Raw genomic sequence first — 12867 nt, 5'->3', positions numbered from 1 at the left:
ACACTCCAGCACTTCTGGCTTTGCTGACCCCACTTCAGCCATCTCAGAGTTATTTGCAGCAATGCTTAAAGTATGTTCCTCAGAGAGATGAGTACTCAGGGCCAGGCTAAGTGGAGATGTACATTGTATAAAATCACTAATTATGCTTTCCTGAAAGCAGAGCTGTCAGTGTCCTGCATTTTGAGACAAAGGACTCCCAGGCAAGGGGTATGTATAAAACAAGTAACAGTGGCTGCTGTTTGAGATGTGAAATAATTTGAATAATAAAAATTGTTTTGGTGCAGAAAATTCCCTCATTTTTAGAAACACAGCCCCCTACCTAAAAGGGAGGAAAGTAGATATTCCTCCTCCTGAAGAGTCCCAAATGAATAATTACTTACTGTATTTGAAACACTAGTTTGGGCTGAATCCAGGGAAGAGAGCCTGGGGCAAGAGCACTGCCCCATGACAGAGGCAGCCTCCCAGTGCTGTGTGCAGAGCTCTGCCAGCTCAGTCTGCTCCTGTGCTACAACTGGCTGTCACTGCACAGGCCTGCACACGTGCTCAGGGCACAGCCCTGTGATTCAACTCAAACACACACAAAGCATCTCATGAAAGCAAGGCCAGAATGCCTGGTCGTTTAGGCTGGACTTGTATCATTTCTACCTGTGATAATAAGAGAAATAGGAGAACAAGCTAGCAAACAGATTTAAAACAAAAATACTGACCTTTCAAAGCTCTGAGATAGAACTTTTTGAGAAGGAATTTAACAGAAAACCTAATGTTCTAACTACAGTTCACATAAACACAGCTCCAGCCCAAAGTATGAGCCTGGAGCCATGAGGATGAGTATCTTCCCATACTGCAGAATCTGGCTTATAGCTGAGTGCAGCAAGAAAAGACAGCAGATGCAAAATTTCTGAAAAACTGAAATGGATGTCTGAGACAAAAATACATCTAAGGAACAGCCTTACAAAAACAAGCAGTAATAAGACTGAGGACTTTGTTTTCAGCACTGTAAGGACAACTAAGAACTGACCCAGAGAGGATAAGCTGCAGCAGCAGCTGTGGCCTGCACAACACCTGCTTGGCCACCAGCAGCACTGGAGCTCAGACCTTGAGATGTTCAGGCCGTAACTGGACACACAAGCACACATTAAAGTCCCAAGTTATGGTTTACCTTGCAATTCTTCGAATTCTAAAACAGAAAATGCAGGGGACAAATTTATTTCACTTTTTTTTTTCTCCTTGTAAAAACCCTTTTGATAAGACTATAAATTGGGCAGTTTAGTTCCATGGCTCATCACTGAGATTAAGAAGGTAAAGAAAACTAACTTGGCAGTCACATAAGTCATTAAAATTATTAATAGAGATTTGTCTCAAAGTAGGGTAATTATCCAAAGTTTCTTGAGGTAAAAAAGAGAATGAGGCCAGACACTAAATATACACCTTATATATATATATATATATACATCATAGCAACAGAGAGAGATTTTTTTCAGCATGATCACATGCTATTTAAAAAACCATAAATAAACAACAACAAAAAAATCACATACAAAAAAAACCCCCAAAACCCCACCACTGCAGACCACCCAAACCTTGCAACTTACATGTCTTCAACAGTAATGTCCTTCAATATTTGGCAATAATCCACATTCCACACAGCTTGATCATCCCAGACTTTAGAAGCCAGCAGAATAGCTCCTAGGACTATCCTCTTCCAGTTACTAGGGCATATGTCAATCTCTGCATAGGTTAAAAGCCTTTCCAAATAAACCTATACAACGAAAAAGGGAAAATAACCAAACAACAAAACCCCACAATTATATGTGTGTAATTAAGACCTGGAGCAGAGCTGAACAGCAAACATGCCAGCCCATTAGGACTATTTATTACTGTTAAGTGTGTCAATGTAAGTATCAGTCATTACTACTTACACTTAAGAATCCAAATTTTCAGGAGCTACAGGTTCCATTTTTTATTTTCCCCCAAGAGCTGGACCACCAGGGCACACAATAGCTAGTGAGGTGAGAGTTCTGAGCAATGAGCACTGCTGCTTTGGGGAGACACTGCTCCAGCTCTGTCACCAGTCACACATCACTGGCAGGGAGCAGATCACTCCACACCACATTAACCTTTCATCCTCACTAAGGTTCAGCTCTTGTAGCTTAGGCAGTGAGACAAGCCCAAAGATGTGCCTTGGTCTTTTCCTCCCATGAGATCTCAAACCAGCTCCAGGATGTTGAATCTCTCTCTTCCTTGAAAACTGAATCTATGTACTAAGAAATATGCACTTTCAAATTTGAATAGAAATTGTTTTTAATTTTATATTCCCTCATCTAAATCCAAATTTCTAATGTAGCTTCAGCTAAATTGGTGGGTAAGGGAAGTTTCACCTATTAAGGTCTAAGGGAAGAATTGATCTTTGTCACTGAGTTCTCTCCATGCTTTCTTCCCATCCTTGGCTTGTAGCCTTCAAATAGCCTAAAGGTGTTCCTATAATAACAGGGCCATCTAGTGGTAAAATTCACTTTAAAAGCTAACTCCATTTTTTGTAAACACTTCACATAGTTTTCCCAGGGTTAGCTGTCATCTTGTTCTGTCAAAATTGCTTGCCTGTCTTTGAAAAAGCAAAAACCTCCAACTACTGTCAGAATTTCAACAGCTCATAAATATTTGGCTTTTTTAATTACTCATTTCCTTATTAGAGTCTTTCAAGCTGAGTTTGCTTAATTGCTATACTGTCTTTTGGTGACAATTCTGTTCTCCTTTCCCACTGTTTTTCAGAAAGAATCCACAATGAAGACTGAAGTTTAGTGTGCAACAAAGTGCAGTTTGAGAGAGAGTCTAAAGTAGCAATTAAACTTCCTTTCATATACATATATGCACACATACACAAATATATATATATATATATAAAAATTTAAAAAAATAATTGTAATTGATGAATTTTTAAATCCATCATGCTTTCTGAAATCAAACAACAAACTGTAATGTAATATTGTTCTTAAATTCTAAGCACCTCCATCTCACCTGGGGAAAAAGTTACCGCCTCTTTGGCTTAATTAAAAAAAAAGTTTGGTAGAAAGATGGCAATGATTGAAGGACATAATAATGAGAAAGATCCTCTCCTACAGTTCCTATAGGATTGACTCTTGGTCCCTTTAGACTCTTGTGGTTAATATGAACTCAAAACTTACACCTTCCCCTGCACACAGCTGAAATAAAAAATGTCTTTGTGTATGATCTAATCATACCCCAGTTTACAGCATCCCACTGTTCTGCTCTTCTCAAGCTTCTTCAGTGAGTTATGTATTATGAAACCAACAGGGTTTTATTGGGCAAGTAATTAAGCATTACATATTTATATACAGAAAAGAGAATTGCCCTTTTATTTAATCACTTCTGTGACTACTTAGAAATCTATAATGAACTCACTTGTACTGTGCTGTCTTTAACAGGGTTTCACGAGATACTCTGACCTATTTCACTGCCAGTTCAGCCCAGGTCTCTGCAGGAGGAGAGGGAAAGCCCTGCCGAAGCAGGAGCTGAGGCAGTGCCCTTACCAGTGTGACTATTGCACATTCTGCTGTCAGCTGCGCCGCGCTGAAGAGCGTCCGGACAAAGCGGTAGATGTGCTTGTGGTCAGGGTCGTGCTTGTAGTAGTCATCTGGGACCTCCTCCCGCTGAAAGAAAGTTCTTGGAGTTACTGAAAAGCTGCCTACTTAACACTGACTGCAAAGAACAGCTTATTTCTTCTCACCGAGGTGTATACACCCATTTCCTGTCACACAGTTATACCCTGAAAGAAGCAGCCTTGCAATATAGCAAACATTCCAAACAAAACACAGGAGCTTTAGCTGGTTAGCTGGTCTCTCTTTTCTGACCACTTGTTTCATCTGTAGGGCCAACAGGAAAGAGCATGAACTACCATCATCACTGCTAGGTGCTAACTATTGTCCATGGAACATTCTTCAGACTGAAAGAGATGTAAAAAAAAAAAAAAAAAATCCTCCCTGCAAGAAAATCACAGGTATATGCACACCAGGGAAACAATGGCTCTTCAAAAGGCAAAATTAAGAGACTTCAAGAGATTCCTCTTCCAGCTGAGGAAGCACTGAAGAACACATGGCAGTAATTCTGTCACAGGTAGCACTAGAAGGTAATTTACACTGCCTTCATAGAACTCATTTTTGAGAGACTCCAGAAAGACAATAAAACTAATGAACAACTGGATTTAACTCTGACACAGTGCTAAACTGTTTCTAAACACAGGGGAGAAGCTCAGAAATAAACAGTCCATAAAAGCAATCCTAAAGTAAGTGTTTGAGATATGTTCTGATACTTAGCACTTTTTCTGGAGGGATGAAACTTCAAGAGCTCCAGCTCTGCACACTGGTTCTGCAAGACTGATACTGAATGGATTTCTGTCTACAGTCCAAGTTAGACCTGCAGTATGGTCAGGACAGCAGCTGAGAACAGCACAGCTGCTTGACACCAAGCTAGCAGTTGAAAGGTAAGCAAAGCAGTGTTTCCCTGTGGTTTTGTAGTTTGAAATAGCTGGGGAGCATTGTCAAGTAAAGTGCAGATGTAAGTTAACTTAGTGCTGCCCACACAGCCTTCTAATACACCACTGAGCAACAGAGGTTACCTCTGCAGGGGGAACATGCAGCATGAGGAACAGCATGAGCAGGAACACTGCTCATTCCTGTGCTACACGTGGTACAAAAGCACATCTGAAGTACATTTTTGCTGACTGGATGTCCTGAGGTACCCCAAAATGGTATTGTATTCCTCATCCATCTGTGCCCAAAATCTCACTGTGTCTTAAGGACCTGCTGTGGGAAGCTGGGGATGGTGGATGCTGTCCCAGGTGCTTTTAGACTTGGCTCTGGAAGGCAGCTGGGCCCTGCTGCTGTGTGGGCTTGGCTTTGCAGCTGCCTGGTCTTGCCTTGAGCACAGGATTTGCCCATTTTGGGTTCTCTTTTTGGTGTTTTTTTTTCCCTGGTCTCAGAGAGACTGCTGTTAGTGGCTTTCTCATCTTGGGAAGGATATTTCTGGCATTTTGGGTCTCTCCTTGGTCCCCCAGGATGTGAGATTCAGCAGTTTGGTTTTTAGCAGTTATTTACTGTTAATCTTTGTCTGTTACTGTTTTGTTTGTTAGTAAACTGTTATTTTTTCACTAACATCTACTTGTGTTCATTCCTTATTGGTGGAAAGGGATTGGTTGAACCTATACACAGAGGCAACTTATTCCAGAGTGTTTTCCTTTTAAATTGTCTCAAACCAAGGCACTGGAAGTGAGAAAGGAAGCACTAAGACTGGTATTTGTGACTAAATCCATGATACTGGTACCTGGGTCCCATTAGGGTCAGCAGAGCTGGGTTTGGACTCCTTGTGACTGCATCTTTAGAACACAAGGTGTTCAGAGATTGCTTCTGCTAATTAACCTTCCTGAAGGAACAGCAGGTACCCAGGCAAAACATCATTGCTATAGAAACTAACAAGCCATGTGTGCCTTTCCCTCACAAGTGTGACAATCAGCCCTAACTCTATTTCTGTCTGTATGCTGCAGGAAGATAGAAGAGACCTTTAAGTGTTCCCCAGAGGACACAATGATTGTCTTCTCATTTAATAGGAGGGAGGCTATAAGAAAGGATCAAAGGATGTCAGGTTGTTAAATAAAGAAATTGTCTGATGGAGCTCATCTTACATAAATAATTTTGAATGCGAAACAACAGATTCAGGCATTTCAAATTGTGGGAGAGGTTTTAGAGGTTTTACAGTGACTTCTCTGAGCCAGAGAGAAGTTTGATAAGAGGATCCATGTTTATCCCTGAAAGAATTTCCTACCAAGGTCATTGACACAGAAACCAAGAAAGAGAGGAGGATAAGTAAGAGCAACCTGCAACTCTATTCCAATAAGCTCTCTGTCTCTTCTGACCAATGAGTAAAGTGTAAACTTAGGGGTTTTTTAAGAATGTATAAAAAGCATGCATGCTAGAATAAAAAAGGATTTGAAGCTCCTGAAAATTGAGTGTTTTGTATTGTGACCATATCAACCACAACATTAAAATAGTTTTGGTCCACACTTTTTGCTCTGAAGTGCTACAATCCATACAAGAAATCTTGAATATAGCTCTTGTCCTGAAGTTCTTATTTTTAAAAATTGAATAAAGAGTTTATTTATATTGCACTGTACAATTCCTTGCACAGCCAGTCCTATTTTAGGATGAAACTTTAACAAACTTAAAATATTAACTTGTTTATTAAAATCTGTTTATTAACAATTGAGATCCACAAAATAGGTTCTCCTGCATTCACTCAGGTAAGTCCCAGAGCAAATTCAATTTTTAAAGCTGCTGGATCTTTGCTAAATTGATTTCACATGAAAAACAAAGTAAGTGGTTCTGTAGGACAGGCATTAAGCTAGGGGTGCTCAAACTGGATGTGAAAAGCACACGCTCCACTCTTGAGCTTCCCTGTACTATGAGGTTTTGCATCTTTAGGAGTGTCTAAAAAGGTGAACCAGGACCAGTCACATTAAAATCACATCCTGAATGCTCCTTGCTGTTACTGCAAGCACATTTGCCTTAAAATGTTGCCTTTCCAGTTTAAGGGCCATGCTCACTGTTGCCTACTTTGTGTGATGCTCCATGTACTATATTCTCCTGTCTGCAGTCATGTAAAAGGTTAGGCACATACCTACTAACCAGGTCTTCCTAAAGAAACAGAAAACACTTCTAATAAAGCAGTTATTAAAGAGGGGGAGAAGAGAGACAGACAAGAAACTTCAGACATGGAATACAAAAGAACTGGGCACATGATTGTTTCTGTTTATAGTCAAAGCATAAAAATCAACATACTTTGTAACATTTAGACTGGGCTCTATTCATGATCCAGCTGATCTCAAAAGTCACTGTTTGCACTTTGTATTATGTATAAAGACATAATTTAAGATCAATTTGATTGTGGCCTGGTGCTAATACATTTTTATGACTTATACCATATAAATCAAGATGTTACTGACATATACTCAGAGGACAAAAAAATTACTTACTGTGAGAGGGTGAGATTTTTCATCAAAAATATCCAATGATCTGTCAGAATCTCTACAAAACAAAAGTATCTGGTTTAGCAATAAGACTTAATTGGTAATACTATGTTCTACATTGTTCATTAAAAAGGATCAAGGGACATATTTCATAGTTCAGCTTTTCCTATAATATGGAATGGAGCTACCTTGTATTTTTGCAAAGCATTTAATGATGAGTCCTTACAATTAAATATTTAAGATGCTAAACAATGAATAGCTTTCCATGCTCTTGTATTATGCTTACTAAAGTTCCCCCCAAAATGTGGAACTAGGTGAAACTCATTAATAGCATTACTTCAAAAGGTCAGCTCTAATTCAGAAGCCTATGCTGGAACTAGCTGTAATGGCAAGAGTGATTTGCACATGGACAGAGTGTTCCTTCACCCATCAAAACTAATCCATACCTCTGTACTCAGGAAAAGCTGAACAAAGTCCAAAGGCTGATTTGTGGTGAGCTAACTGTGTTTTCCTCCCTCCCTGTTTTGGAGTTTTATGTGCCATTGGATGGGTGCATTACTGACCCTTTCCACAGCTGCTCAAGAAGGGGTAGAAAGAGAAAACACATTCAGCACACAGTGCCAGAGTTTTCACCTCCTTCAAGTTTCACCAGCTGTCACTGAAGTGACCAAGACCATATTTGACTCTATGATTTTGAGAGTTTTTTCCTAGTCTTAGTGATTCTATGATTTTATGCCTGGTTCCAAAAGAAAGTCATTCTATTTCAGGAAAGGAAGAGTTCACTCACCTGTTCTTTATATGGTAGAATATTGCTAATGTTACACTAAAAAAAAAAAAGAAAAGAAGACTTAACAAAGCATTTTCCATGCACACTATTCCACTGCAAAAGCTGTCATTTAGTGGAATGTTACAAATCCATTTTGCAGTGACCTCCTCTCCCATCCTCATGCACTACACATCTCATTTCTGATGTTTAACTGTTTGGACAGAAATTGGCCAAATCAAATCTGCCTGCCAAACTACTTTTACAGTCATTGTACAGATATCTGTGCAACAAAGTAAGTGTTAAGTGACATTTTCAACATGTACCTTCATTTCCTGATTAGGTGATAATTAGTGCAAATGCAGACTATTCCCAACTAAAATGTGAGTAAGTTCTCCTTGGAGTTTCATATACCATTGCAGAGATTCTGCAGATGTTTTAACCCTGTCTAGTTGTCTAATTTAGAAACTGTCTAAAAATAAGAGAATTATAAAGATGGTATTATACCAGCAGAATCCAAGAAGTGGCTAAGAACAGATTTCAGTCTCTGCTAAGTGAAGCAATAGGTTTCATACATTAACATTCCTCTACTATGGAAAATTTCAGCTTCTTTACTCGTGGTGGTAACAGGAACATTGCCATCACAGGAACCTATCGTGAAAAGTTCTGATCTGCTGTCAGCTGTACAAAATGTACACTGTCACTTCAAAATGGTACAAGCATAAGCTTTTAGGCTTTTGTTTTGTTTTTCTCTAGGAAAAGAGAAGTGACATGCTGCATACCTTTGTCTGAACCCAAATTTTAAAGTAACAAATCAACTTAAGACATTTCCAAACTCTACTACACAATTAAATCTGTAAAGCCTTCTGGGCCTCAATCTACTTGATAAAACTCTCTTCTCAATTCTCAGCTGGTATCATCTAAGTGCAAATAACTGACTTTCTGGTACCCAGAAAAATAGCTCCAGCAGCCATTCACATTGCAGAACATAATTATCACCTACCTAAAACAACAAGAACATGAAGAAAAGGCAGAAAGGCCAGAACTAAACCCTAAGTCAGCAGCATGCTGGTTTTCCACAACTAGAGGGCAGACTAATATCACTGCAAAGTACCAAACACAGCCCTACAACTTTTCCTGCAACTCCACAAAAAATCCATTTCAAGTTTTCCCAGGTCAAGAATTTCTTGATGTGGCTTTCAGTGTGACCTAAACTAAACTCCCCATCTCAAAACACTTTCAAACCCACATGTGGAAGCCCAGGGCGTTTGGATGGAACCAGTTGGAAAAATTCTTTGAGAGAAGCGCGAGGGATTCTCGAAAACTCTCGCGGGGCTGCGCCCAGCTCTTCAACAGGCTGGCTCCACAGAAGTGACAGCAGCAGCATTTGCCTGAGGACCATGCTTCAGATGCAGAAGATAGAGATACATGAGAAGGAAGTGTCCAGAACCAGTGAAAAGTGCCAAAGTGCCAGGCCTTTGCCCAAGATGCAGAAAAAAGGGAACACTATGCAGATCAATGTTATTCCATCCTGGGTTTCTCTTTCATGCTTCTTCCTTCTTCTTCATGGCTTTGGGTGGCATTTTGTAATTGGGCAGAGAAGTCTGCACTGGGGGCTCTCTGGGATCAGTTATTGGGTTAAAAGGGAAAATAATCTAGGTGTCAGTTCTTAATTGGATAATTTAGCCTTAAAAGACCTTGTAAGAAGAGATTGTTGGCCATTTTGTGCCTTCTAATGAAAAGCTGCCAGATCACAGTAGTGAGAGCTTTACTGATAAGAAATAATAAACACCTGAGTCCCAACATGAATTACTGTCTCAAGTGCCTTCAATGCAGGCCCAGAGAAACCCATAGCTGGGACCCCCACAGCCACAGTGCTGACACACTTCTGCACTGCCTCAAGTGCACAATGAGAACAGCTTTGAAACAGGACAGCTCTGTGACTGAAGCAAGAGCTCCCTCCAGCAGTCAATTACCCAGAGCTCTACACCCTTTCCATGACCAACCTGCAGCAGCAGTGCTGTGCTTCTCTCATTTCAAGGGTGCAGTTGGCTTTGGAACAGACAAGACCCCCAGAAAATCCCTAATAACCCTTACAATGCCACTCTTACAAGCCCTTGGTGATGAGAAGGGTCCTTACCACTTTATTGTGCTTCTAAGGTTAGGTTGGCTGACGGTGCTGTCATCTATAAATATTGTTGAGCATGAGCTGTATTTTTTTGTAAGCTGCCCAGGAGAAACCTTGGGGGGAAAAAATGAAAACAAGAACTGAAATACATTCAAGAAGAGGGATTCTGTAAGCTTTTGTTTAGCACACTACATTCTGGCTTTACACCTCAAGTGGTTGCTACTGCAATGTAAGCTACCCTGCAGCCATCTAGTTCCTTTGTCTAAGATAAATTTATAAACCATCCCTTGTAATACACAACATGATTTTAGATAATTTACAGCAAAAACAGCTGAGCTAAAGCAGCAAGTCCTGATTTCCAGTTCTCTCCCATTCCATTCTTCTCAGTTAGTGTCCCAGTCTTCCCTCTGTGATGTACTCTATTAGATTTCCCTGTGACTCCACCTTCTCCCTTCTTTTACACCCTACACCTTTCCAGTTTCTGGTTATCCAGTTTAACATTTGAGGGTTTGTCATGTTACCATTTCAAAGAAAAAAAACCTTTTCCTGACATGGCTCCCTTCACACATGTCTTGTTTAACATCTGCAATCTGGAAGCAGAGTACTGCTATTACCCTTACTTTTACCATTATTATTTAAAGCTAGTAATATGCTCCATCATCCATCCTAATCCTGACCATTCTGTACTGTAAGAAATCCTCCAATATAGCCCTACCCAAGCTTCCCTGAGCATTTGCAGAGAATGCCTTGCACTACAGGTAGGACATCATAATTGAGGGAGGAATTTCAATCAGACAATTCGAGATTCATTAGTTTTCACCACAGTTTTTTTAAATGCCTTGTCTAAAACTTGAAAGTCTTCAATATGAAAATGCTGACACCCTTCAAAATTCAACAGCTGCCTGGGAATATCTCCCATTCCAGCTGAAGTTTGCCAGCAAAAACACTCCAATCACACTTCACCTTGGTACTGGCAGACCAAAGCTGGAATTATATTAAAGACAGAGAAAGAAAAGGGAAAAGAATCAACCCCCACTCCTTGCATTATCATGCAAAATAAGAGACTTGAAATACCATTATCTTACCAGTACTTTATCAGTAGACACTTTTGATATTTTTAAGCTTTGTTACTAACTTCCATTCTTACCTTTACTAGTCAATTATTTTTTTATCCACCTATTAATGACATTACATCTTTTTTGTTTTGGCTGTTTTTTTTTAGTAAGTGAAGTTCCAAACCAACTAATATTTGTGGAAGAAGCTCAGAGCATAATTTCAGATTTTAAAACTAATGGAGAATCACTTGTTTATCATACTGATGATATTTGCTCATTATTCTCTTTTCACACTGGATACACTTTTTAAAATAAGTCCTGTAGCAATACTAAGCAGCAAGTCATTCAAGATTTGCCATCTTGGCTAAGAAATTAATGCAGTTTTATTTTTTGTTTAAAAAAATACAGGCAGGTTGGCTTATATTTTCTTTGTTACTCTTCTGAAATCCTTAAAACTGACCAAAAAAATTTCATTTTTATTCTTTTGAAATCAGCCATTCTATGCTCTGTGATATTGGGCTTGCTTATTGCTTAGAGACAGGCAAAGATAATTCAGTTTTACCCTTCTAAGGAAGATTTAGAACATGTGTAAGATTATATACCTAGAACTACTAGAGTTGTTTCCTTGAATTTGTCTTTGGCCCAATATCTTAATATTATTTCCACAGAATCCAGTTTACTTACATGATTTATATGGTTACTCTTCCTTTTCTCTCGCACTAGAAAGAAGGAAAAATAATGTGAACTGAAAGGTTTCCCAATTTACATTCAATAAAGCAATTCTATTAATCTAGTTTTCTAAAGTATGGGAGTATTAAAAGCTTCAAATTTTATTTTAGGTGTCTTGAAAAGTAGTTTGAGGAAAAGATACCATGTTTTATCAAGCTAGTAAGCTACATACTCCTTCTGTCTACCCATATGTACATTTAGGAACAAGTACTCCCCATCACACTAAGGGGAAAAACATCTCTGCTTTGAACAGATGCTGTGGATCATGAAAACCAGGAGGATTTCAGACAGTTCAAACAGCCAAGGTCCAACATCCAACAGCAAACAGAAGCAAAACCAGCCCACCCTGAGCCTGCCAAAGGCACACAAGGAGGAAGTGAGGTGCCCAGCACTATTTAGGAGCTCTCTCCCTCCATTACAGAAGGTAAAAGGGTATTTCACTGTACAGAAGATGCTGGCAGAAGCTGTGCACCTATTTATCATACAACTGCAACCTTGTCATTTGATCATTTTAAACTGGGTTAGTCTTTCAAAAGAGACTGCAAGGTTAAACTTGCAGCTGTGACAGCAGCAATACAACAGTGTCAGGGAGAGCTGCACACATGCACAAAGTATACAAATGTGACCTGCATGGACAGGCACCTCTCCACAGTTCTAACCTCAGATCATCACTCCTTTTTAGCAGGACACATTCCCTTACACTTTTAGAAAAACTGACAATTGGAAAAGAGTATCCACATTTTTTTTAGTATTTTTTCATAAATAAAAACTCATAATCCTCATAACATCTCACTGAAAGAGAACTTACAGATATTAATTCTGCTTATTCTATGGAAGGTCAACTAAAGTAGAACGAGGGGACATTAGAAAATAAATTATTTTGCCTGACTTCTCCATAAGAATTAATTAATTCAATACAAACTCCAGAGAATAGTTTAATAGTTACCACCTCACCTAGAGGACCCATTTTCTGCATGAACACAAATCTACACAGTTCAATACATTTCATTGGAAGAAATCCAGATGAGATTTAGAAGCAGTACTAGCCCAAGAAGGCTGTTCTCGTGGCTGGAGCATTTCAGAGCAGGGCAGGAAGGCTGCACAGTGACTGCTCATGAGCTCTGGCAGTGTGAGCTGCACCTCCAGCACTGCTCAC

The 12867-nt window shown here is 39.5% G+C and overlaps 2 protein-coding genes across 2 annotated transcripts in view; one reads left to right on the top strand and one right to left on the bottom strand.

Moving 5' to 3' along the window:
* PLEKHM3 (pleckstrin homology domain containing M3) overlaps nt 1–6015 on the top strand; it is a 115323-nt gene extending 109308 nt beyond the window's left edge. Inside the window, exon 15 of the mRNA XM_063162357.1 lies at nt 3444–6015. The gene's annotated coding sequence lies outside the window, so the exon portion shown is untranslated. The remainder of the gene's footprint in view (nt 1–3443) is intronic.
* CCNYL1 (cyclin Y like 1) overlaps nt 1–12867 on the bottom strand; it is a 34118-nt gene that overhangs the window by 7489 nt on the left and 13762 nt on the right. Inside the window, exons 3-8 of the mRNA XM_063162362.1 lie at nt 11667–11701; nt 9940–10040; nt 7824–7859; nt 7043–7094; nt 3549–3668; nt 1593–1759 (exon numbers count right to left, since the gene is read on the bottom strand). Of these exons, the coding sequence (XP_063018432.1) occupies nt 1593–1759; nt 3549–3668; nt 7043–7094; nt 7824–7859; nt 9940–10040; nt 11667–11701 (511 nt within the window). The remainder of the gene's footprint in view (nt 1–1592; nt 1760–3548; nt 3669–7042; nt 7095–7823; nt 7860–9939; nt 10041–11666; nt 11702–12867) is intronic.

Source organism: Melospiza melodia, chromosome 8 (assembly GCF_035770615.1).
Source record: "Melospiza melodia melodia isolate bMelMel2 chromosome 8, bMelMel2.pri, whole genome shotgun sequence".
In the NCBI taxonomy this organism is placed as follows: Eukaryota; Metazoa; Chordata; class Aves; order Passeriformes; family Passerellidae; genus Melospiza; species Melospiza melodia.
This window is presented reverse-complemented; position numbering and strand designations above follow the sequence as displayed.